Source organism: Ostrea edulis, chromosome 8 (assembly GCF_947568905.1).
Source record: "Ostrea edulis chromosome 8, xbOstEdul1.1, whole genome shotgun sequence".
Taxonomy (NCBI): domain Eukaryota; kingdom Metazoa; phylum Mollusca; class Bivalvia; order Ostreida; family Ostreidae; genus Ostrea; species Ostrea edulis.
Window position 1 is genome coordinate 37922400 of NC_079171.1, and position 25607 is coordinate 37948006.

The 25607-nt window shown below is 36.1% G+C and overlaps 1 protein-coding gene across 1 annotated transcript; it reads left to right on the forward strand.

Moving 5' to 3' along the window:
* Nucleotides 1-11594: 11594 nt before the first annotated feature.
* Nucleotides 11595-23097, forward strand: LOC125663187 (fibrinogen C domain-containing protein 1-like). Its single transcript, XM_056147599.1, has 5 exons — nt 11595-11745; nt 13087-13223; nt 17783-17879; nt 19105-19269; nt 22804-23097. Exons 1-5 carry the CDS (start codon nt 11595-11597, stop codon nt 23052-23054), a joined length of 801 nt encoding a protein of 266 aa, XP_056003574.1. The 3' UTR covers nt 23055-23097.
* The last annotated feature ends 2510 nt before the right edge of the window (nt 23098-25607 follow it).

Here is a 25607-nt window from a genome sequence, read left to right on the forward strand (position 1 = left end):
GTTTGTTTGTTTGTTCAAAGGGGCATGGACACGGTTAAGCTGAAAATTTTATTTTTCCATTTTGAGTTACAAGTGAGATACAGCACTCACAATTCTTTGTTATGTAAACAAGGCCCATGCCATGTTTTTGTTTACATATAGATTGCTTATTAGAAAAAAGTACATTTTAACAAAATGATATGTGCTAAACACTAGAAACTATTTAATTTTGTTCAGAATTAACTTGTACTTGAAAAATCTGCTTTAATCGAACTATTGCTTGTTTATATAACCTTATGTAAACAAAAACATGGCACAAGCCTTGTTTACATAACAAGGAATTATGAGCTCTGTATCTCCCATGTACCTCAACAACTGACATTCAGATTTTTGCTGACCCTTAGAAACATCTTACTTAAGCATTCTAAACATTATAAATGGAAAAATAAAATTTGAAAATTTTCAGCTATCATCATGTCATGCCCCTGTAATGTCCCTTCGAGATTTTTTTGTATCCAATCAAGATGTCCTCAGCTGCAGCTGAAGTGCCACAATAAGACCTTTGTATTGTGTGCAGGGCCTTTATCATGTCACGGCCTGCCTCGACAAGGAACATCTATTTTTAAAGGGGCATTAGCTGTCTTTTTTTTTTTTTTTTACCAAAAATTGAATTCCGTGAAAATTGCTGTATACTATATCTTTTAGTAATAACACCAGTATTAATATGTTTCTAATAATTTTTAACCTCAAAGCAGGCACATGAATATGTGATTTTGGAGATTAGATAATTATTGTCTTGCAAGCCTATAATTTTTCCTTGTTTATTTCTTTGCACTACAAGCAGTTATCTAACGTAGTTTTATCAGATTTCTCGTTTTGTTTTGTTGGTTGTTTTTTTTTGTTGGTACAAAGTAAATGTTTTATTAGTCATTATTATATAATTCCATGTCATTGGGAGAGAAAAAAAATTGTTGCCATCATTTGCACAGCTAATGCCCCTTTAAGGTTTCAATAGGAGGACCTGTGACCCTAAATGCCGAGAGTATGGTGAAAGAGCTGTCACAATCTGTCTTTATTGCGTCTAAGGTTTGACGCTGGTCAAGGCAAGGATGGGACTCGATCCCACAACCTCAAGGTTATGAAGCGAGAAATCTAACCACTGAACCAACGTGACTAGGCTCTGGAGAGAAAGATCCCCTCCAGTTTTTGGGGTCAAAATGTCATTTCCAGTACAGAAAGTTAATGGTTATGATTAGTTAACAAAAATGTAGAGTTGAGGTGGATATGTGCTTTTATGGTTTTACTCGTTGGCACCAAACTCCTTGGATGTGAAAAATATGTTGTAGTTATAAAAATTCGTGGGAATTCAACTAAAAGTTTTCTTTTGGGGAACCATATAGTATATTCCATGGTCTGATACAGCCAAATAAACAACGAAAATCGGTTAATGCCAAATAAAAAATAATTAGAAAGCCACAGTAATAAATTGATTGAATGTATATTGTTTAACTTCCACTCGAAAAATTTTCACTCTTGGAGACGTCAACACTGCCGGTGAAGGGCTGCAAAATTTAGGCCTATGCTCCGCGCTTACGGCCTTTGAACAGAGAGGGATCTGGGATTTTTATCGTGCCACACCTGCTGTGACACGGGACCTCTGTGTTGGCGGTTTCATCCGAAGGTCCCATCAAGTCGCCTTCTACGACAAGCAAGAGGGTACTGAGGACCTATTCTAACCCGGGTCCCCTTGGGATAAAAAAAAAAAACGATGAAGAGATATTCACTTGTATAATTTAGTTGTCAATAATGACTCTACGAGGCTCTTTATATTTCAGAACAAGGTGACCGATATGAGTGTTGTTGCCCCGATATGAGTGTTATTGACCGTAAAATTAGTCAACATCTTATTGGATTACTTAGGAATGACAAACAATAGATCGGAATCAGTACAAGGTTCTGAGATAAGAGATTAGACATATGTAGAGGATGATCTGTCTCTTAACTAGGTTACATAAACAAATAGCGAGAGCCCTGGGGTACTACAGAAAGTTACTATTACATAAACTAATAGCGAGAGCCGTGGGGTACTACAGAAAGTTACTATTAAAAGTTGAACTATGCATTTTGCATATGGATTTCAACCAGAATTTTGAGTACTAATGTATAGTCATTGAAGTATAATTGTGACTGATCCGTAAGCGTGATACTGGAGTGGACACGCCGACCTAAGTACTATTAAGAAACAGGTCATTGTGTCATTGTATACGCAGTTTTAAGTGTTAGGGAGATCGTTCTGCTTGGCTATAATCTATATCAAACCATCACACATACATTGTACTGTAGAATTACATTTTTTGTGTGTTCCAGTTTCAATGGTATCGGGAAGTGTTTGGGGGTGGAGCAGGGAGTTGTTTTATATGCCTGTCTTTCTGTCCATACTATTATCTCATTGTTTTTATGACCGGTTTGACCATTCGAAGTTTGTAAATGTGGAAGTGATTGGTCAAAATACACAGATAAAAGTGTCTGGCTTGGTTTTCATTTGTGGCTTTATTTTTTTTTTATTTAAATATCATATAGATTTGTTCGCATGATACCCATGTGGACACTGTTATGCCATATTTTTCCCTATGATAGTTTATCATATGCATGCATGCATAACAACCTAATCAAAATCAGACTTCTTAGATCCGCAACGTACGCAGAACATACGGCGCGGATCTAAGAAATCTTATCTGAATTTATATAGGCATGCACAATAGCTTTCGGCCATTTTTGTGTGATAATGGTGCAATGTTCATGTGAAAATTTTGCAAAATTTGAATTGTGAACAAGTGAAACAACAGTAAAGAGGATAAATCATTTTCTTCTGAAATCTACCGATTTTAAACCCCTAAAACTGATAGATAAATCTATAGTAATATCAGTTTCTGTCAATTTCATTTATTATTTTAATCCTGCATGAACTCTCCCTTTACAATGTATATTTTTTATATCTTAGATCATCACCCATAGCCTTAAAACCATACGTTGGTTTATTGATTGATTGATTGATTGTATCTTGTTTAAAATGTCTCTCTCGCGAATTTTTCACTCAAATGGATACGTCACCAAGACCGGCGAAGGGCTTCAAATTTAGGCGTTTGCTCGGTGCTTACGCCATTCAGCAGTGGGGGTTCTTTAGCATGCCACACTTACTGTGACACGGGTCATCCGTTTTTAAGGTCATCTCCGAGGACGCGTGACTTTCAAACCTGATGCCGAGCGTATGGCGATGGAATTGCCACTACCTGTTCTAACGACTTCGATTTGTCGCGGCCGGGATACGAACCCCGCATGCGGGGCGAACGCTTTAACCTCTAGACCACCGCGGCACTGCAAGACCCTACAAAATAATTTGTCTGAAAACTGTCAATATTTTGTGCGAAAATTATGTATCACCGTTTTGTCCGGCAAAGTACTGGCATGACATTCATGAAACTCATATGAGAATCATTCGAGTGACTTTTCGTTGTGTAACATTAAGCTGTGTGATTTAAAGGGACATGGACATGATTTGAGCAGATTTTCAAGTTTAAATTTTTGATGTTTAATGTTTAGAATGCTTAACTAATGTATTACTAATAATCAGCAAAAAATTGAATGTCAGTAGTGAAGATACATGGGAGACACAAAGGTCACAAGTCCTTGTTATTTAATCAAGGTTCGTGCCAGGTTTTTGTTTACATAGGTTAAATACATTAGTAAAAGTTTCGTTTAAAGCAGATTATTTCAATTTATAAGTGAATTCCTAACTCAGCTAAATATTGTGTTAGTGTTTGGAACATCTGATTTTGTTTTAAATACACTATTATCCATTAAACGGTCTAATGTAAACAAAAAACATGGCACGAGCCTTGTTTACATAATAAAGAATTGCTAGTGTTGTATCTCACTTACACTGTATAACGCAAGAACTGATATTCAAATTTGTGTTGACCATTAGAAATGGAAAAATAGAATTTGAAAATCTTCAGCTCAAATCGTGCCCATGCCCATGCCCATTTAACTGTACCAAGGTCAAGGTCCACCATTTAGGTCTAGTTCAAATTGGCCACATTTAGATTTAGTCACGATCGGAAGAACATTTATTCACACATATTTAGTTGTTTTGTGAAAGATGCCTTTTTCGTGGAATCTGGAATTCGTGGTAGCCGATTTGTCGTTTTATTGGTAATCCATTAATCCACCTCTTCATGAATGTGAGGACGTTTAATTTGGTCTCCACTCCCGCCAATAGTTATCAAGGAATGGCGAGGATGGTAATCAGACTATATGAATTCATGGACGTCTCCATACCATAAGAAAAACAAAAAATAGACCTCTACTAAAAACTCAAATTAATACATTGTATCAATCAAATTTCTGCTTTATTGGACATTTTATTTGGTAAATTCAAGCAATTTGCCATTCGGCAAAAGTGCTTCGAATATCATTTTCGCTATAGATTTTTCCGGAAACATGCAAATGTGAACTGGTTCTTACAAAAACTTCGTCGTCTTTATTCACCATTAGAACTACAGTTCCCGTTGTCAATCTCCCACAAGATCGTTGAGAGAGCAAGTATGTATGAATCCTTTTGGGGTGGAATTCACAACTATTTCAGTGAAACTGTAATCACCGTGTGGTGGATAAGAAGCTATGGCCCAAGTAAAGACGTATACTCCAGTGACCGGCACGGTGAAAATTCCCGAGTTCTTACTATACCCATGGCCTATGTTTGTGACGTCAACGTCAAACACAATTGTTTGGTGTTGACCTGGGTGTGATTCGGAAGTGCTCATGAATGCATAAAAGGCATTAGTTCCGTGTTGCGCCTGTGGTTGGCCTGCAAACAGTCCCCGAAATACATTCTTAACATATGTTTTGAAAATGAAATGAGGCGATGCGTAAATGTATATATGACGATCTAACGTTTATTACAAGTATCGACACACATAGGCTATTTTATATTATCATCAAGATTATCAACATTATATTGGTAAGAAAATAATAATCTTTCAATTCCTCCTGATCCTATCAGGAGTCGTTTAGCGTGCTTCTCCTTGCTAAAGTTCTCCACATTTACACCGACTTCTGTTTTAGTTCCATAAGAAACGTTCTTTCTAGAACTTTTCGACGTGGACATGAATTTCGCGGACTTAAACGAATCAGCACGCGGCTCACTTTTACAGTCCGTTAATAATTTTTCTAGCCTTTCGTTTTTCTGCTCCAACGTTCGTAACTTTGCAGCATGTGCTCGGCTGGTGTCACGCAGGTCGTGGATATCGCGGGTATACCTCTCATTAGATTCCATCAGTTCTAGAACTACACGTTTAAGGTCATCTACGTCATGTTGAAGAGTACGGATTGTAACTTTGTCTGAGGAAGGAGATCTGCCACCAACATCTCCAGCTGGCTCTCCCAAGTGAAATATACACATTTAGAGTAAGCACCTGTAAATCATTTTGCAGGTAATCATCTTCGGTAAGAAATGTATTACAGTAATGTTATATACAGGCATGTGCAAGGCCTCAAACCTTTTATCTTATCGCGTTATTTGATCAAACCACAACGTAGTATTACATGAAATATAATTCTGACAATTATTATATTCTTTGCAATTTCATAATTCAAATACTATTCCTGTTTTTATCAACTACAGCAGCAATTGTCCTGTCCATTTTGATAATACTTCTGTTAACAATAAGAATGATATACCGACTATGATCTGACTGAATTAAAACCGGCAAAGGGTTTGAGTAGAATTCAACTGATTTGAATGAATATATTGATTAAATGTTAATATATTAATGTTAGCCACGGAGTCAACGGTGACAACTTGCGTAAATTTTAATATGTGCATCAAAATTCAATTTATCTTAACCATTCGCGGCAACTGCTACGAGCACTTGCTTTGCAACTGAGGTGGCAGAGGACAGTTTCTTTGGTTTTTCAACATGTGGGAAGGGGTTATACATCTAAGTCACCTTATGACAGGTTAATGAAAAATAATACTACCCTGTTTTCTCAATATTTGTATTTCATATTAGTGTAGTTATTAAATTAGGACCCTAAATAAAATGTCATCCATACATGCAGGTGTTGCTGCACAAAACATGCTCTGAGCAGGCGCCCCCTTCTTGCTCTGATTTTCTGTCATTTGGGCTAAATCCGCACCACCCCCACACCATCACAGTACCAAGCGAGGGGATATAGACGCTGTGCACAACCAAGAACTCTGTCTGACCTTCTTAAAAATCTATCTGTTATATGGGGCCATCCACCTTCCCTCTGAGCTACCTACCTTTTCCTGGACCCTCTAGGTTTAAGTCTTCAGCTGCTGACCACGTGTCTTAGTTTCGCATTTGCACCCATCTATATACTAGGCATCATGGTGACACCTACATGTTGCATATCATTTTTTTCACTAAGCAGCCAGCTACACTTGAAATGTATCCTAAAATTTTTCCACACATTTTTACACATGTAATATCACTTCAAATATGGGGTATCTCCATTTTTTTTTTTTTTTTAGAAACTTGACCGGGCCTATAGTGCGAAACTGTCACCTGCTACCTGAAAGATGCAGGTTTTGATTATTTATCCCAACAGCGATACCAAACCGAATTTTGATCCCGACATCGATGTTACCGATTCTCGATCCCGACATCAGTTTCAAACGTTTAACTTCCATGTGAATAGGGATTGTTCCTTCGCTAAGCGCCCGACATGAGAAGTAAAAGTCGATAATCTTTTGAACAAAACCTTGGAAACGAAAGACCATGACATGGTAAGCGATGTCATTGTAAAGTATCCTAAGCACAGGGGCCACTATTAGCGTCATCTCATTTGCACCTGATGACGTCTCTATAATTATGAGTGGAAAAGATTCAAATAGGACTTAAAACAACAAATAAAAATTATAGGTAAAAGTCAATTCTGTACTCATTACTGTACAATTAAACAGCACAGTGACAACTGTACAGCACTAACTATACGTTTTAATAAAGACTATAATTAGTATTAGTTAATTATACAGAGAAGCCGGATCACACGATACACCTACAGTGTGGTTTGACAATTAGGTCAAATGCTGTCTCATACCAATTGTTAGACCGTTCCTTACACACGGATGTTAATTGTGTTACGGATTGCTTCGTTTACTTGATATGGGGATGGGGCTTACAGCAGTCTAATAGAATCGTACTTTATTTCTAAAAACGTACAAACATAAGTAAATGTTTTCATTGTCATTCATTTTCAAGGATAAGAAGAGGTGAGATTTTCAGGAGGTTTATAGTAAATACCTATGTACGTCTATCTACTGATTCAAATGTATATTGTGAACAAAAGTGACGTAGATGATATTAACATGTAAACTTCAAACTAAACAGGGTTTACACGAATAACGGAATCGAAACGTCTTTTTGAGCCTCTGATCAAACGTTGAACTTGATGTTGTGGTAGAGATTGCCACTCCTGATGCGGTGCCAGATTTTTTAATTTAATGTTTTAATCGGCGGTGTCCTTTAGCGATCTCGACAACTAATGATGTCTCAAATGTGATAGTGAGGGTTCAAATCTAGACTTCCAACATATCATGGTAGTATCGCAACTGCCTATCTTTGCAGTTCTAGGTTGCCCCCATACATGTATCCACCCATCTGTGATATGTATCCTCGTCCGAGTTAGTGGATTTTTCTCCAAGAGGCTAGGTTCTAACATTGACAAGCTTGACAATACATGCTGCTTTATGGTTAGACGGAAGCAAATGTCTCCTTATTGGTTTTCTTACACGATAGCCAAATGACTTCAGTTCACGTTCGAAAGTAACCAACATGCAACCATTCCCCTTTCAAACTCAGCTAATTGTAAGAAAATTTCATCTAAATATCATTCTGAGTGCATTGTCCTCCCGAACAGATGTTTTACGAGGTTTTCCAGATCTTGCAAGATCTTTGCCGTCATTGCAAATTTAACTGGTACTCTCTGACGATTCTACAGATGGTTGGATGGTGATGACCCACTTGATGTCGAACAATTTCTCAATGACATGCCTCACTTACTTATTCTAAGAATCCCCCATCGGATTGTATTAAAGACTTAAACGCATCCTAGAAATATCAAAGATTAAAAAAGAGGACCCATGATTTTGACGTTCAAGAAAAGTGAATCTAATAACGCATTGTGTACAAAACTCACAATTCTGTTGGAAGTGAGTACAATATTATTGACCAACAGAGTGACCAATATGCAGTTGAAGACAGATATATTATACATAAAGGTACAGATTGATTAGCGTTATTGAATTCAAAACGTTTAAGGAGTAACTTTGGTGTTGTATTGTAATACTTTTTGTTATCTGTATGCAAGGTGAAGATAACGAACAGTGATCAATCTCATAACTCCTACAAGCAATACAAAATAGTTGGGCAAACACGGACCCCTGGACACACCAGAGGTGGGATCAGGTGCCTAGGAGGAGTAAGCATCCCCTGTTGACCGGTCACACCCGCCGTGAGCCCTATATCCTGATCAGGTAAACGGAGTTATCCGCAGTCAAAATCAGTGAAATGGTCAAGTTGTCCCAACATTATAGAGTTGTTCCAGTTCGTGTCCATACTCATACACTTTCTAAAACAGTAAAATCTATGTGACCTAATATCCCCATAAATATTTTTAGGTCACATGACTCAATGCAATTGATCAATATCCGTCGTCGTGCACCGTGCGTGAACTGTTGTCCATTTTTAACTTCTTCCTGATAACTGCCATTTATTTTATTTCATTTTCAAATTTGGTATGAAGCATCTACGGGACAAGGGGGTATAAAGTATAAATTTCAGGACTTCTGCACCCACTGGACCTATAGCCTAAGGATGGAGCAAACATTGACCAATGTTAAAAACACCTTCCTTACATCTGTAAGAAAAACTGAAAACATAGATCTGGTCATGTAGAGCTGGAAGGCCTCTACCGAAATTGTAAATTTCATGATATCCGGGGTGGAGGTTCTGACTCCAGGACGGGGCCAAACTGGGTACTAGTATTTAGTGTTTATGTGTAAACCATTTAAATAGCATATATCTTCTTCAATGCTATGCTGTGGGCCTCTTGTTTGTTAAATATTTTAGATGAAATAATTCCAGTTCTATCCCCGCCAAGCTCTGTTTTTATATGTCAGTAATGAAAAGATTAATCGGAGACTGGGACAAGACTTATGGCTTTCATAACGTACTAATATTACTTTTCAATATTTACGTACTTCATATTGGATAGAATGAATAGATATAAAAATCAACGGGGTTCGAATTCACTACTACCTAACATGGCTATTTCTACAAACGAAATATGAGTTTTCGGTTCACATGCGGCTGTAATAAATGTTTGGACAGAAATATATTGGGAAAATATGGCAGGAATTTTTTTATATTATGATGCAAGAACACAGCGACCTGCGCCGTAAATCGAAGGTTCTTATAAGGGGTGGATTTGTAGCTCTCTGGTATGTCCAAATATTTCCCCCAGAGGGCTACAGATCTGCATTAGTGCAGATGCACACGTAATTCCCAATTGTAGGTACGTTCATCATGTTCGGTGTTGTACTTGTTTGTGTTTGATTGAATAAAGCTGTATAACAACTTCATACATTTTTATGATAAAATAAAATGCAAAACTCCTGCATAATAAACTTCGATTTATCATGATGCAATGATTTTTTTTTGTCAAGTTTAAGCAATGAACCAAGGTATATGTGCAAGATAAAATTTTATACCCAGGTATGCAAGCATAAATGAAATGAATCAATAGCCTTGTGTTTTTATATTTTGACAACTTCTTTAACAGGCCTACTGTAATAGTATTGTAACGTGCAGCGATCTGAATACGCACGCCGCTGCTTACAGAGAGACTCTACCATGTCACTAGAAAAGCTAGCTCACTAGCGATGCAGTAAAAATCCCCTACATACTGTCTGCTACACATCCCCCGCTCAGAGAAGCGTCATCCCGAAGCTTAGTTAGGGTCTTCTCTGATTTTTGGCACCTATTCAGCAAAATCATCTGCCGTTCACGACGACAACCGCCATCGTCCCAGGACGAAACCACGTGCGTGCACGGGCACAATGTTCCAAACACACTCTACCTGAAGCAAGTCTCTGGACAGCCAAACACCAGAGTCACTACACTGTAACCATTTTGAAACGTGCAGTGGTTTGAAAACGCTCATCTTTACTTAACTTGTGTGCTCAAGAGAAATCACTAACAAAGCTAGTTCAAAAGCGAGGCAGAATTTCAATTCGACATTTAATATATTTAACGATATCGTGCTTCCATACAATACCTAGGTTTAAATATCTAAGTCAGCCGTTGACTGTGAAAGTCAGCCGTTCTCGCAAAAGTCCAAAGATCGACCTAACAATTGATATGAAGCACGCCATACAGCATACAACGTATTGACATGTTGTACATGAAAACTGAATTGTTATCAACCATAGAAATTGCGAAATCACTAAGATGATTTCTCTTTGCAAGTATAATTATTTGAAAGTATAATGTATTGTAATGTTTCGCTCGTGCAATTCAGCATGAATCATTTAAAGGTGATTGGGGTTACAGGGCCGTAAATTACATGGAGGCGGAGGAGGCAGCTGCCTCCTCCAACTTTTGAGCCAAAAAAATTAATATTTAAAGTTCATTAGAATTTATGTTGTTTCCAATAACTAAGAACATGATACCTCCCTTAAAAAGCATTCCAAATCTTTCTTTTAGAATGAGTTAGTCAAGTAACATCTTAGAAGGCCCTAGAATCAAGGATTTTGCACGAAACGTGTTCAGTGTGCACAAAATGTGCCCCCAGACCCCCGCCTAATTTCCTGCCTCCTCCAAATTGAAGGTTAATTTACGGCCCTGGGGTTATTGCTGTTGCACATTTCACTGATATAAAACTATAATTCATTCATTTGCATTGACTTTTAAAATACACCAACAATATTAAATCGTATTTCAAAAGGTGATGATTATTCCTTTTGTGCACCTGGTCTCACTTCTGATGTGTCCAGGCATCCTTGTTTGCCTTACATTTGATTTTGTATTGAGAATGATCATTGTTCGTTGTCTTTATTCTTGTTAGAGCATGTACCTCGGCTGTCCTCATGAATAAATGTAACGCCTGAGTCCGGATTAACACAAGATGAATTGAACATGTCCATATGCAGAACCAAGGGTTACTCAATAATTCATTCTGAAGAAGTTTGAATTTCACGGAAACTGACAGCAACTGTTCGACTGTGGACATATTAAAGAATTGACAATGGAACAAAGCTGCTCCTGCCACGTGGTCCAACGCTTCAAAAAGGATATTTCAGAATTTAAATGGTGATTTTACTGACAATAACACAATCTATTAACGAAAATCAATGAGATATTGGTTCGTTATTTGCTACACACTGCATTACAAACAGAACAAGACAACATTTTTAATTTAGTTCAGTACTAATTTCTCTCTTCATTTGGTTTTCGCACATCGTCATGTCAGTTAAATGCTCACGTTCCCATCTTGCGTTGATCATCTTACTGCTTTCTCGACATGTCATGATGGATGATGTATGCATCAAACTGGGCGAGGATCTGGAGATTGGAAAGAAAGTACCCGTCTCCCCGTTCAAGGTGTTAAACGACATCGGGCTCCTCATGTGTTTCAGAGAATGTGAAGCTTATGCTATTTGTCTGTCCATCAACTTTAATCGTAATGTGTTGATGTGCGAACTGAACAGTCAAAAAAGAAATGCAAACTTGAGTTTGGTCAATGATAACGACTTTATCTACCGAGAGATTCCATGTGTTGTGAGTATTACATAATGACTTTAAAATCTTAACATAGATTATTTATCGAAAAAATACCAAGTGTTGTAATGTTACATATCTACTTTGATAAGAAAACAAGTTTCTTCTATATTCAACCTTGACAAACGGAACCCAGTAAGATGATGTTATAATAAAGTAATGAACATATCAATAGTATTATTTACAGCTTCACAACAATAAACATAATAAAGTAATGAACATTTTAATTGTATTATTTACATTTTCCTATGATAATGTAATTGGCATATTAATAATATTTACAGTTTCACTATAATAATGTAATTGACATTAGCAGCTGCACTACAATAACATAAAATAATGTGAACATATTAATATTATTATTTACAGCTCATTTCAATAATGTAATGTACATAATCATATTATTTACAGCCTCACTACATTAATGTAATGGACTTATCAATCATATTATTTACAGCCTCACTACAATAATGAAATGGACTTATCAATCATATTATTTACAGCTTTACTACAACAATATAATGGACATATCGACGATATGATTTACAGCTTTACTGCAATGCTATGGACAAACTAATTATCCTGTTGTTTACAGCTTGTATATATAAATGAAATGAACAGACAAATAATTGTGTTTACAGCTTGATTACAGAGACAAGAGATGTGGGAGTCTACAGTGTAACCAATACTCCAAATGTGTGCGTACAACCTCCAATCAACAAATTTGTATCGCCATAGGTAAATTATGCAGATATGTGTTCACTGAAATAATGATTATACACCACAAATATTACATAATACAAAGCCAAGCAACTCAGTCGGCAATATAAAATAAAGTTTGATATTTAGTCGGATATATCCACAGAGAGAGAGAGAGAGAGAGAGAGAGAGAGAGAGAGAGAGAGAGAGAGATTGTATTTGAAAGTTGTATCTTTATATCTATTAAGTTTTTGTAGGTTTGTAAAAATGCTGATTTTAAACGAGACTATGGAGGTTTCTGCAACATAAAGTTATCTGATAGTAGCCTGTCTTGATTTAGAAATTTGCCATTCACATAGATTGCTCTTGCTTATCGAATCAGTTGAGAAGCAGAAATGCCATATGAAGGTGATAAGGAATTGCTGCTACAGAAATATAGAAATATATATATGCAAACGAATTGACGCCTGCCACAAAAATGACTTTCGATAGTTTGTATGCACTGAGAAAATCGCTGTATACATTTTTATTGCATTGTATATAGAAGAACCTAGAAGCTGCATGGATATTCTGAGACGGTACCCTGATAGAAGAGGGAAAGATGGTGTATATTCTATAATTGCTGGTGTTGAGAAGAAATATGTTTTCTGTGACATGAGTACTGACCAGGGAGGATGGACGGTGAGTCAATATTGATATATAATGCTGAAATCACACACACACACACACACAGAGAGAGAGAGAGAGAGAGAGAGAGAGAGAGAGAGAGAGAAGGGTAACGAGATTGAATTAAACAGAAAGAAAATATCAAAAACGGGAAAAAGGGTATGAGAAAGGAAGAGAACAGTGGATATTAAGTTTATATTTATAATTGATAACACTCAGGCAGAGAGATTGAAATAGAGTTTGATATGGTGTGACCGGTCTACAGGGGATGCTTACTCCTCCTAGGCACCTGATCCCACCTCTGGTGTGTCCAGGGGTCCGTGTTTGCCCAACTATCTATTTTGTATTGCTTGTAGGAGTTATGAGATTGATCACTGTTCGTTATCTTCACCTTGCATGGAAAGAAAGAGGTAAAAAATGAAAAGATTCAAATAAATTTCAACATAGAGAGATAAAGAGGTAAATAAAGAGTTTGAAATACATATCAATATAAAGATATAGAGAGATGTTATAGAGGTTTCAATAGTCTCGTTAAAAATCAGTATTTCGCGAACTCCATCTTCGGTTGTATATTGTTTAACTTACCGCTAGAAATGTTGTATTTGTAAATTAAATCGTTATACAAACCAACGATAGAGGATCCATCGGGATCCGGTTTAGACTAAGTTCTCAGTACTCCTTGCTTCTCGTAAGAGGCGACTAATTAGGGTGGTTCTTCAGATGATACATTAGTTGTGGCACGATAAAGATCCCAGCACCTGCTCAAAGGCCGTCAGCGTCTAAATTTTGTACGCAACTCAGTTAAGGCTATCCGAAAAAAATCACAGTGCTGTTATAAATGTACCTCTGTGCACTTCACATCATATGACGTCACAATGAAAGAGTTACGTCACAGCGTACATGTTCTGATAGCAAACTTCCACCAGAGTTCGTTTGCTCACAAACCAAACTCTTCCACTTAGGCATTATGGGATAGCGATTTCTTAGGCCGCGTATACTGTGACGTCACTGTAGAATGACGAAAAAACATAACGTCAAACGTAAACAACTTTCAAAACAAGAAAATTAAGTTCATTAATTTACACAATAATCTGAACTGTCTCCCTACTTTATAATGATGTTTTGATAATTTTATATTTAAAATAAAATCCATACTTTTATATTAATGCTCTTAATGTCAATATCTTCAAACTTTTAACTACGAACTACTTCATTAGTGATATTTGCCTGCGTGATAATCGCGGACTCACAATATACAAATCTGTATATTGTACTGCGTCACATAGGAGAGGTCTATTCGTAGGTGACGTAATGAGGCCTCGATGGGAAGTTTGGTTCTGATAGTTGTGTCGCAGGGAAAGTGTCATAATATCTTGTCGTTATTTACTACTTTTATCAAGTAAACGTGAAAATATATCTTGTCAAATGAATATATATATATGATATATATTATTCCTTTATGATATCATATCATTCTCCATTTTTAATATATAGTATGCACGGAGATAATATTCATAATATATTGTGACCTTGAAATCGCCCCTAATCTGAATGACTGATGTGTTTTCAAATCCCCTCATGTATATAAATTATCTCATACTACAGAAACTGCAGCAAAGTTCAGGTTCATCTGCTATTAAAAACAATATGAATTTTTCTGCTATATAATCCAGATATATTTATGCGTTTGAAAAGTGCGGGGAGCAATTTCTGTCTTGTATACTAACGGTATAATATATATAAGAATGTGAACAACCCCGGTAGTTCGCTGATGACTGTTGATATGTTGTTAAATTACAGCATGGTTAGTTTGAGTAAGCATTTGCTCCCAACACTTTTCATGTTGTTTTTTTTTTTCGGAGTATATCAATAAAAATTCAGGTGGTTACCCGCAAGAACCTGAAGTTTTGTTCACAATCAGGACCTCTTGCTGTTTTCCAAAAATAAAGTGTTACGTGATATCTAAGTGACGTCACAGGAAATTACCATTAGGGGAATTTACGGTAGCTCAGTCACAGTCAACATATGGGTAGTATCGTTTCGGTGTTTAACCGTAACAAGTTTAATGATACCTGTGAATTTGAGGTGCAATGTCACCCCATGATTATTGTGCATTTGACTATGGAAGCCCTTAACCTAGCTGCGTACTCCTTCAATTTTTGAGGGGACATTAAACAAAGCTAACCCAGGATAGGTTTTCTAAGTTGTTAAGAATTATAACCAATCCTTTTGAATATTTATGCAACAAAATATGCTCAAATCAAATGGATTAAAGAGCTTTGCATCTGAGATTTGGAGTGATGACAATTTTTTTGGGAAGTGTATTTTTTATTTCTACATTGAATGAGAATTAGGATATTAAAAACAAAAACTGGGGTCGCAATGCTTGTTATTGGGCTACAGTGTCCTAAACATGACCTTTTTGGATTTACATTTTATTCAATTAATCTTGATCGATCTGTTGGGGGCAATGCAACATAAGCAACACAAATCAATCATTACATCAAATAGATACATAATCATATCTTCTAACACTACAGACTTAAAAGTTTAATACTAGTAATGCAAATAAATGATAATCTTTTGCACTTGAAATATGAAAAAAATATGAAATCAAATTTTAAAGTTTAAAAGAACATATTAAGATTATTGTCAATTTCTAAAATATCACATACTTTTCAAAGCCTTGTCTTAAAATTTAAAATGGAACTAAAATATAAGTGGTGGTTGGAGACCAAATTGTTAAATTATTGGCGAAAATACTGAATTTTATAGAATATTTCGAGCAAATTGATTTTTTGAGAATCGGTGTTAGGTTTGCGAAAATATATCAACAAAATTAATAAATTACAACATTTGAACTAGTTCCAAGTCTCAGCTACTTGTATCATAAATTATAAAACTGAAATACACGTATAGGAGTATAAAAACAGAAGATTGAAACAGAAACTGTAATATCACATAGATTTAGAACTTTTTGATTAATCAATCCTTTCCGCCACAATATGTAATCCCTGTAAAACCCTTTCAAAATGGAATTTACACATTTTTTTCAACTGGATAGGGTTCAGTAATAGACGAGTAATATGTTTGCGACAATGGGATCAATATTGAACCAGTAAATACTTATTTGTAACATCCTGCACAGTTGTGTTCCAAAGTTCCGGAGCCAACTTCCAAGTCTAGCAAATTGAAGGTATTTGAATTAATTCTACTTTTGTATAAATTGCTTACTGTTGCTGTACACAAACCATCTAAAACCATCGAAAAAAGTCAAACAATATTAGAAACACAGAAATCGAAAATACATAATTTAATACAGACATGTACAATGTATATAGTGATTTTATTGATGATCACATTGAAAAGATAATTACCAGCATTTTTGCTATGTAATGTATCCTTTGATTGTGCTGACGATGATAATGAACAATACACAGCGATGACAAAGCATCATCTAATTCAATATTCTGTTATTGCGGGAGCTGTCACTCATATGACTGAACGTTTTAAAATCCCCCATTAAAATTGAATAACATTTGTCGGCGAATCCACCTGATTATTACGAACCTCAAGAATCAATCGATTTATGTAGACTGGATTGATTGTTGTTTTCCGTCACACTGAACGATTTTTCAGTCATCTAGTGGCGCCCAGTTTTTTATTGGTGGAAGAGAGAACCCAGATAGATACAATATGTACCTGGGAAGAGACCACTGACCTTTCTGGGAAACATTCTCACTTAATGTAGACTGGAAAAGATGCCTATTCATGACTATCAGCATTTCTGAACCCTGTGCCCAGTTAAAACATTTAAGTATCTATAGAGTATGTAGATATTTTTTCAGACACAAGCATGAATACACAGTTATGAAATATCAATATGAGTCGTCTTACTTAAATCACAATATCGGTTTAATTAGTATGAAATTTCAATAATAAATCACCAGACCATTTCCTAGTATTTCTTCAATTGTCATTTGATATAATCTCTACAATATTTACATTGAAAGTGCAGCATGAAACTAGTTTGATGCAATGTTTGCTTGTGTGTCTGCATGATGTGTTTCATACCGATTGATAGGCCGTTCTGGGCACATTGATTCTGACTACGGATTACTTCATTTCAGGGCTCACAGCGGATGTGACAGGTCGACAGGGGGTGTTCATTCCTCTTAGACACCTGATTCAACCTCTTGTATATCACGGGGTCCGCCTTTGCTCAAGTCTAGACTTTGTATTCCCTATAGGAGTTATGAGATTTATCACTTTTCAGTATTTTTACCTTTCAGTACAGACGTCAAAATTCTTTAAACATAAACAGTAATGTGTAACCGGACAAAAACGGACAGGTTGCACAACTACAAAAACACCACCGGATGTTTATGGTTGAATGACGCAAGAGGTAAAATGAAAAAATATTCCTGAAAAGGATGTAAAACAACATATACAAGGGAAGAAAGCAAACCATTCAACTCCAACATAATATTGGTACTAACTTTTCCCCCAGCTATCCGTAATGATTGAGGATTCGACTTTTAGAATTGAACTTTACCCATTGCATATTCTTGTAGGTCATTCAGCGGAGGCAAAATTCATCCATCAATTTCTATCGGCCTTGGAATGAGTACAGAGCGGGATTTGGTGACCCCTCCTCAAACTACTGGATAGGTGAGATACTAAGTGACCCCTCCTCAAACTTCTGGATAGGTAATATACCGGGTGGCCCCTCAAACTACTGGATATGTGGGTTTCTGGGTGACCCCTCAAAATAATGGATAGATGAGTTACTGGGTGTATCCTCAAACTTCTGGATAGACGAGAAACTGGGGGACCCATCAAACTACTGGATATGTGAGACACTGGGTGATCTCTCCTCAAACTACTAGATAGTTGAGATACTGGTTCAATCCTCAAACTACTGGATAGGTGAGATACTGGGTGAATCCTCAAACTACTGGATAGGTGAGAAACTGGGCGACTCCTCAAATCAGTTTTCACAGGTTCATTGCCTGTCAAACTTACTAAATCAATTTTCACAAGTCTATATAATGATTCGTCAATTTTCACAACTCCTGTATAATGTATCAAATACATTCTCCCGAGTATGGTGCACGGTAATGTCACCAGCTGTCTGTCTCGCGCATGGTGATGTCACCAGCAGTCTCGTGCATGGTGATGTTACCAGCAGTCTTTCTCGTGTGTGGTGATGTCACCAACAGTCTGTCTCGTGCATGATTATATCACCAGCAGTCTGTCTCGTGCATGATGATGTCACCAGTAATCTGTCTCGTGCATGATGATGTCACGAACAGTATGTCTCGTGCATGAATATGTCACCAGAAATCTCTCTCGAGCACCTTAGTGTCACAAGCAGGTTCTGTAGAATAAGAAGTGTTCATCCTCATACATCAAAGGGCCAAATTCTACGCTGTGTTATAGCAATAAAATTAGGATTGTTTTTGCTAGAATAACCCTTACGCGAAAACAAATCACCTGCCCAGAACCCGAAGTCCTTCAAACGAATAAGATTTCATTAGCTATATTAATTCAACAATTTAAATGAATTAAAATCTTCACTGATTGTGAGAGGTGGTAACTTGTCCCTTCCTTAATAAGAAGTGTCATATAGTTAGAATATAATAATATTTGTATTGCGGGCCAACTATTCTACAAATCTACAATTTTATAAAATGCATCGAGAACTAGTATATATGCTAATACCCTGCCTATCTTTAAAGAAGTATTCAATATCATCCCAACGTTCTCGAGAGGGACGTGAAAAATAAACAGCTAATTAACACAACGTTTTAAGTTTAAACACAACTGCAAATAGCTTTTCTTAAAAATCTAAATGTAAGTGTATAAGATTTTAATTACAATCGTCTAAATCTAGGTAGTGACGCAATCAATGCTTTGACAATGCATAAAGACCAGGAACTTCGGGTTGACCTTGAAGATTTTGAAGGTGAAAAAGCTTACGCCCTTTATTCCACGTTTTATGTGGAAGATGTCAACAGCAATTACAGACTGAATGTGTCGGTGTTTTCAGGAACGGCAGGTGAGAATACGTATTATCGAATACTTACTGAATAGCTTTTATATGTGAATATTACCGCCATTATAACAACGTTATGTAATATCTATGACATGCGTGGAAGACAAAAATAAATTAATATAAAATAGTTTTAATAAAAAAATAGTGTGTTGCAGTAAATGAAAAGGTGAATATTACAAACAGTGATCAGTCTCAAATTTACTATAAAGAATACTAAATCACAAATATGACAAATACCATCTTTGCTAGGCCACCGGTGCTTGTGGACAGAACTTCTGGTACCCCCTTCATGTAAAACTTATACGGTATTTTTAAATGTTCAATTCCTTGGGGTTTTCGGAAGTATTTTTGACAAAACATATAATTTCAGAATTTATGTATTTTAATGGAATACATAAATCTCGCTTAGAAACCGTTTTTAAAAAGGGTGATATCACTGATCATTATATATATATATATATATATATATATATATATATATATATATATATATATAGGTAAAAAATAAAAATGAAACACGAAGACGTTTAGTAAAGCTTTAGCGCTTTCATTTCAAATCTTCAGAAGCTTTACATTTAGTAACATAGCGACGTTACGTCACAAACAGCGGAACGTTAAAATTAAACAAATCTAGACGTCATTACATACTGGCTGTTGAAACATATTGTTCATTGTGACGTCATAGTAAGGCAAAATAAATTTCGACGTCATAAGACACTGAACGTTAAAACATAGTGTTTACAGTGATATCATTATAAAGTAATGCGTGAAAACATTTTCATTTACAAATATGATAACGTTAAACTGAATTATTGAGTTTAGGTTTGAACATATTAATGAAATGTTTTTCCTTTTCACATCTCTGAATGTCACTTCCACCTGTACACTTGTAAAATGGAAATATATTGAATTGTTTTTGTCCACAAACATCTAAATGTTCACTTAATTGAATCTGCCTGTATTCCGGATTGTGGATTTGCTGTTTGTGGACCCGCACGCGAGCTCGAAGCGGGTTGCTTGTTTCCCCAATATAAAATTCTTTGCATACAGGACAAGTAATGACATACAAGACATTTTTGCTATCGCACGACATGTTGGCATTGACTTTAAATATCCGTCCGTTAAAGTTGTATTGTGATCCTTCCTTGATGTTGTGATTGTCTTTAAGATATGGAGGGCATAATATTCTTTTCAGATTTTTCAGTTGACGTTTGCTCTTGATGAATTTTATTTTTCTGAATATTTTCTTGGTTGATTGGTCGTCTTTCAGTATATTGTTTAGTTGATTAACTATTGAGTTGATATTTCTATTGTGCGGGTTATGTGTATGTACAAAAGGAATTGTATTTTTGTCTTTTTCCCGGTTGTTAGTAGCTAATAGTTGAGAGCGACCAATCAACCAAGAAAATATTCAGAAAAATAAAATTCATCAAGAGCAAACGTCTACTGAAAAATCTGAAAAGAATATTATGCCCTCCATATCTTAAAGACATTCACAACGTCACTAAGTGTGGGGATCCACGATGCGGGACCTGTCAATACATCACGGAAGGATCACGATACAACTTTAACGGACGGATATTTAAAGTCAATGCCAACATGTCGTGCGATAGCAAAAATGTCTTGTATGTCATTACTTGTCCTGTATGCAAAGAATTTTATATTGGAGAAACAAGCAACCCTCTTCGAGCTCGCGTGCGGGTCCACAAACAGCAAATCCACAATCCGGAATACAGGCAAATTCAATTAAGTGAACATTTAGATGTTTGTGGACAAAAACAATTCAATATATTTCCATTTTACAAGTGTACAGGTGGAAGTGACATTCAGAGATGTGAAAAGGAAAAACATTTCATTAATATGTTCAAACCTAAACTCAATAATTCAGTTTAACGTTATCATATTTGTAAATGAAAATGTTTTCACGCATTACTTTATAATGATATCACTGTAAACACTATGTTTTAACGTTCAGTGTCTTATGACGTCGAAATTTGTTTTGCTTTACTATGATGTCACAATGAACAATATGTTTCAACAGCCAGTATGTAATGACGTCTAGATTTGTTTAAGTTTAACGTTCCGCTGTTTGTGACGTAACGTCGCTATGTTACTAAATGTAAAGCTTCTGAAGATTTGAAATGAAAGCGCTAAAGCTTTACTAAACGTCTTCGTGTTTCATTTTTATTTTTTACCTACACTTTTACTGATCATTGCGAAAAGTAACTATTATATATATATATATATATATATATATATATATATATATTCAATAAATTATTTTTTCTTGGTATCGGGGTAGAATAAAGTCAAAAAATAAAATCCAATACTCAAACTTTTATCTATAGCGCTTTCGCCCTGCGGGCTCGTCAATAGATTTTTAAAAATCTACTGACGAGCCCGCAGGGCGAAAGCGCTATAGATAAAAGTTTGAGTATTGGATTTTATTTTTGACTTTATATATATATATATATATATATATATATATATATATATATATATCCAACGATGATTAAGTACACATGATCCACATTTAATTAATTACACTTAGCACTTTCGCAGTGTAGTTCGGCTCTTCAGAGTGTAACAAATTTTACAAAAAGAGTACATTGTACTGTTTTTGTAAAACTTTTTTCACTCTGAAGAGCTGAACTACACGGCGAAAGCGCTAAGTGTAATCATCGTTGGATATATTTTTCTACTTATTACCTATACCATGGACATTTTCTGCAATTTTACTATATATATACTCCGAAATACCCAAGGAATTGAACATTTAAAAATGGAAGAAGGGGTACCGGAACTCCTGTCTGTGTTCTAGGCAAGGGTGTGCAAAGATGGATAAATACGGACTTCTGGACACACCAAAGGCAGGATCTGATGTCAAGGAAGAATAAGCACTCTATGTCGACGTACAAATGTAAATATGAAGTATGGGAATGCTAGGTCGGGGAACTTCATTTATTCATCTAATTTACTCAACAAGCAGTACCTGCTATTAGACATAATTTGTTGTTTACCGCTCGTCATGGTTGTTTACACTGAAATAATATGGGAGTAAATACTTTGTTGGCTACCTAAACTTCAAAGTTAACGAATGTGTTGGTGTATAGAATGTGCGAAACACAAGATAAATTGCTTTTATTGCGTCACAAAATCTCCTTTACTGCGTCACAATTAAACACATGTATATTTCTTGTTAACCTGTACAGTAAACACAGTTATAGAAAACACCCAGGACCAGCGAAAAACAGTTCGTTATCAGTGAATTTCTTTATACAGAAAATCATAATTATAGCGATCACCCAGGCCAGCCAAACAGTTCGTTTTCTCCAAACCCCATTACACAATGAAATTCAGTTGAAGCGAGCACCCAAGTCTGCTAAAACAATTTGTTATCAGCAAAGTTCGATATAGGCCTATTCAATAAACCTTTTGCTATTTTCCTCTCATAGGAAAATAGATATCCCTTTAGAATAAGCGTATTCGTCATAAGAGTGTTATAAGTTTTAAAATAATTGAATTATATTCCTGTAGGTGATAGTTTGGTTTACCACAATGGTATGGACTTTTCTACATACGACGATGATAATGACAGCCGGTCCAATGAAAACTGTGCAGTGCATTGGAAGGGAGCCTGGTGGTACAATGGATGTCATCACTCTAACCTGAACGGGGGGTATGCAAGAGCTGCTGTGGCGGGAGCTCAATACATAAGCTGGCGCAGTTGGAAAGATCAACATATAGCGCTAAAAGGAGCATTGATGATGATCAGAACTAAACTTTAAACTGAACATCTAACTCACGCGGTGTTTCCGTCTATGTATGAATGTCCTGGTCATTTAAAAAGTGTTATATACCGTATTAAGCAGTTTGTTACCGATGTTGAAAACCAGACCAAATAAAGGCAGTATTCTCAAGAATGTAAGACAGTAAATACTGACCAAATTAGTCACATTATCAGTCGGTATTAAGAAAGTACTAATTTTTATTCAATACAAGGGGACACCTGTGATTTGCCATTAAATGTTTATTAATGTTTAATGCAGATGTTGGATGTGCACTTGAGTGTGATCTTTTTATAAAGGTTAATGGTAGATGTCAAATGTGCACTAGTGGATGATATTTTCATCAAGGTTAATGGTAGATGTCAGATGTGCACTAGTGGATGATATTTTCATAAAGGCTGATGGTAGATGTTGAACGTGTACTAGTGCATGCCATTTTTATAAAGGATAATCGCAGAATTTTCCCCAAATCAATAACATTAAAACCTATGACTTTTCAACACTATACACGACCATTCCTCACGATGAATTAAAGGCTAGACTTTTTGACATCATAGACAGTTGCTTCTTCAACAAAAACGGAAAACGGAAATATTCATATCTAGTGATCAGTCATTCAAAAACTAACTTTGTTAAACACCACTCTGATTCCACGCACAAGTACTCTGAAGTTGAAATAAGAAATATGCTAAAGTTCCTCATTGACAATATCTTCGTGATCTTGGTGATCAGGTCTTCCAACAGTATGTTGGAATTCCCATGGGCACGAATTGTGCTCCTTTGTTAGCTGACCTGTTTTTATATTCATATGAAGCAGAATTTATTCAAAAACTTCTACGTGAGAAGAAAAAATCTCTCGCTGTGACCTTCAATTCAACTTTTAGATATATCGATGACTTTTTTTATTAACAATGATAGCTTTCAGTGATATGTCGATTTGACATATCCCTGTGAGCTCGAAATAAAAGTCACCACAGAGTCGTCCACTTCTGCCTCATACTTAGATATTTTATTGAAAGTAGACATTAACGGCAAACTGACAACTCAACTGTATGACAAAAGGGATGATTTCAGATTCTCCATCGTCAACTTCCATATTTGTGTAACAATATTCCATTATCACCCGCATATGGTGTTTATATATCTCAACTAATTCGATATGCAAGAGCTTGTTGTGCGTATAGTCAGTTTTTAAATCGAGGTAAGCTACTGACAAACAGGTTGATGGTACAGGGATTTCAACAGTCTCGATTGAAGTCAGTATTTCACAAATTCTATGGTGGTTGTAACGATCTACTTCGTCAGTACAACCTCGCATTGGGTCAAATGCTTTCTGACGTGTTTCATACCGATTGTTAAGCCGTTCTTGGCACACTGAATTTGACTGCGGATAACTCCGTTTACATGATCAAGATATAGGGCTCACGGCGGGTGTGACCGGTCAACAGGGGATGCTTACTCCTCCAGGGCACCTGATCCCACCTCTGGTGGGTCCAGGGGTCCGTGTTTGCCCAACTATCTATTTTGTATTGCTTATATGAGTTATGAGATTGATCACTGTTCGTTATCTTCACCTTGGATAAGGCAGATGGTGGATGTGCACTAATGTATGATGTTTTTATAAAAGTTCAATATAGAATGTTGGATGTGCACTAGTGCATGATATGCGAGAGTACTACCCCTTGTATATGATATTTTGTAGAGGACATATGAGAGTAATGCCCCCAATCTAATTAAAACCAGACTTCTTAGATCTTAGATACTCTGCGTAAGAAGATCTGACATAACCCAATTGATGGTTATATTCACGTGAACTTTATGATGGGCAATCAGCGCTTCGCCTCAAACTTCCGCCAGATTTCGTTTGCTTACAAACGAAACTCTTCCATTTAGGCATTATGGGATAGCGATTTCTTAAACTGCGTATACTGTGTGACGTCACTGTAGAATGACGAAAAAACATAACGTCAAACGTAACCAACTTCCAAAACAAGAACGTAAACATCAAATTGATTACTTTACACTATAATTTGAACAGAGTCTCCCTACTTTTAATGATCTTTTGATCATTTTATGTTTAAATAAAATCCATACTTTTATATTAATGCTCTTAATGTTAATTTTTAACTACGAACTACTTCTTTAGTGTTATTTACCTGCGTGATAATCGCGGACTCACAATATACAAATCTATATACTGTATTGCGTCACATAGGAGAGGCATATTTGTAGGTGACGTAATGAGGCATCGACGGGGAGTTTGCGCTTCGCCTATGAAATCACCAGTGTTCACAATTCAAGGAAAATAGCTGTGATTGTTTGCGTTGAAAGAAAACACGTCACAGCTACATGTGACATCATAATGTACCGTTTATGGCGACGGGCGTTATATTCCTCTCGTTAATTAGGTAAACATCTTGAAAACTATACAAATCATACCCATCCCTATTAATACATAAATCGCAATTCACAATTAATTTAATTTGGGTGTATTTTATATCCTTCCTTTTTTTTTGTATGGACGGAATAGGTCAGGTATTACTGCGAAAGTTT

Bases quoted from the DNA above. Each gene is read 5' to 3' on its own strand.
- LOC125663187 (XM_056147599.1), top strand. From the start codon at position 11,595: ATGGATGATGTATGCATCAAACTGGGCGAGGATCTGGAGATTGGAAAG. The intron at 13,224-17,782 runs GTGAGTCAATAT...ATATTCTTGTAG, and splicing joins CTGACCAGGGAGGATGGACG to GTCATTCAGCGGAGGCAAAA. The intron at 17,880-19,104 runs GTGAGATACTAA...GTCTAAATCTAG, and splicing joins CTCCTCAAACTACTGGATAG to GTAGTGACGCAATCAATGCT.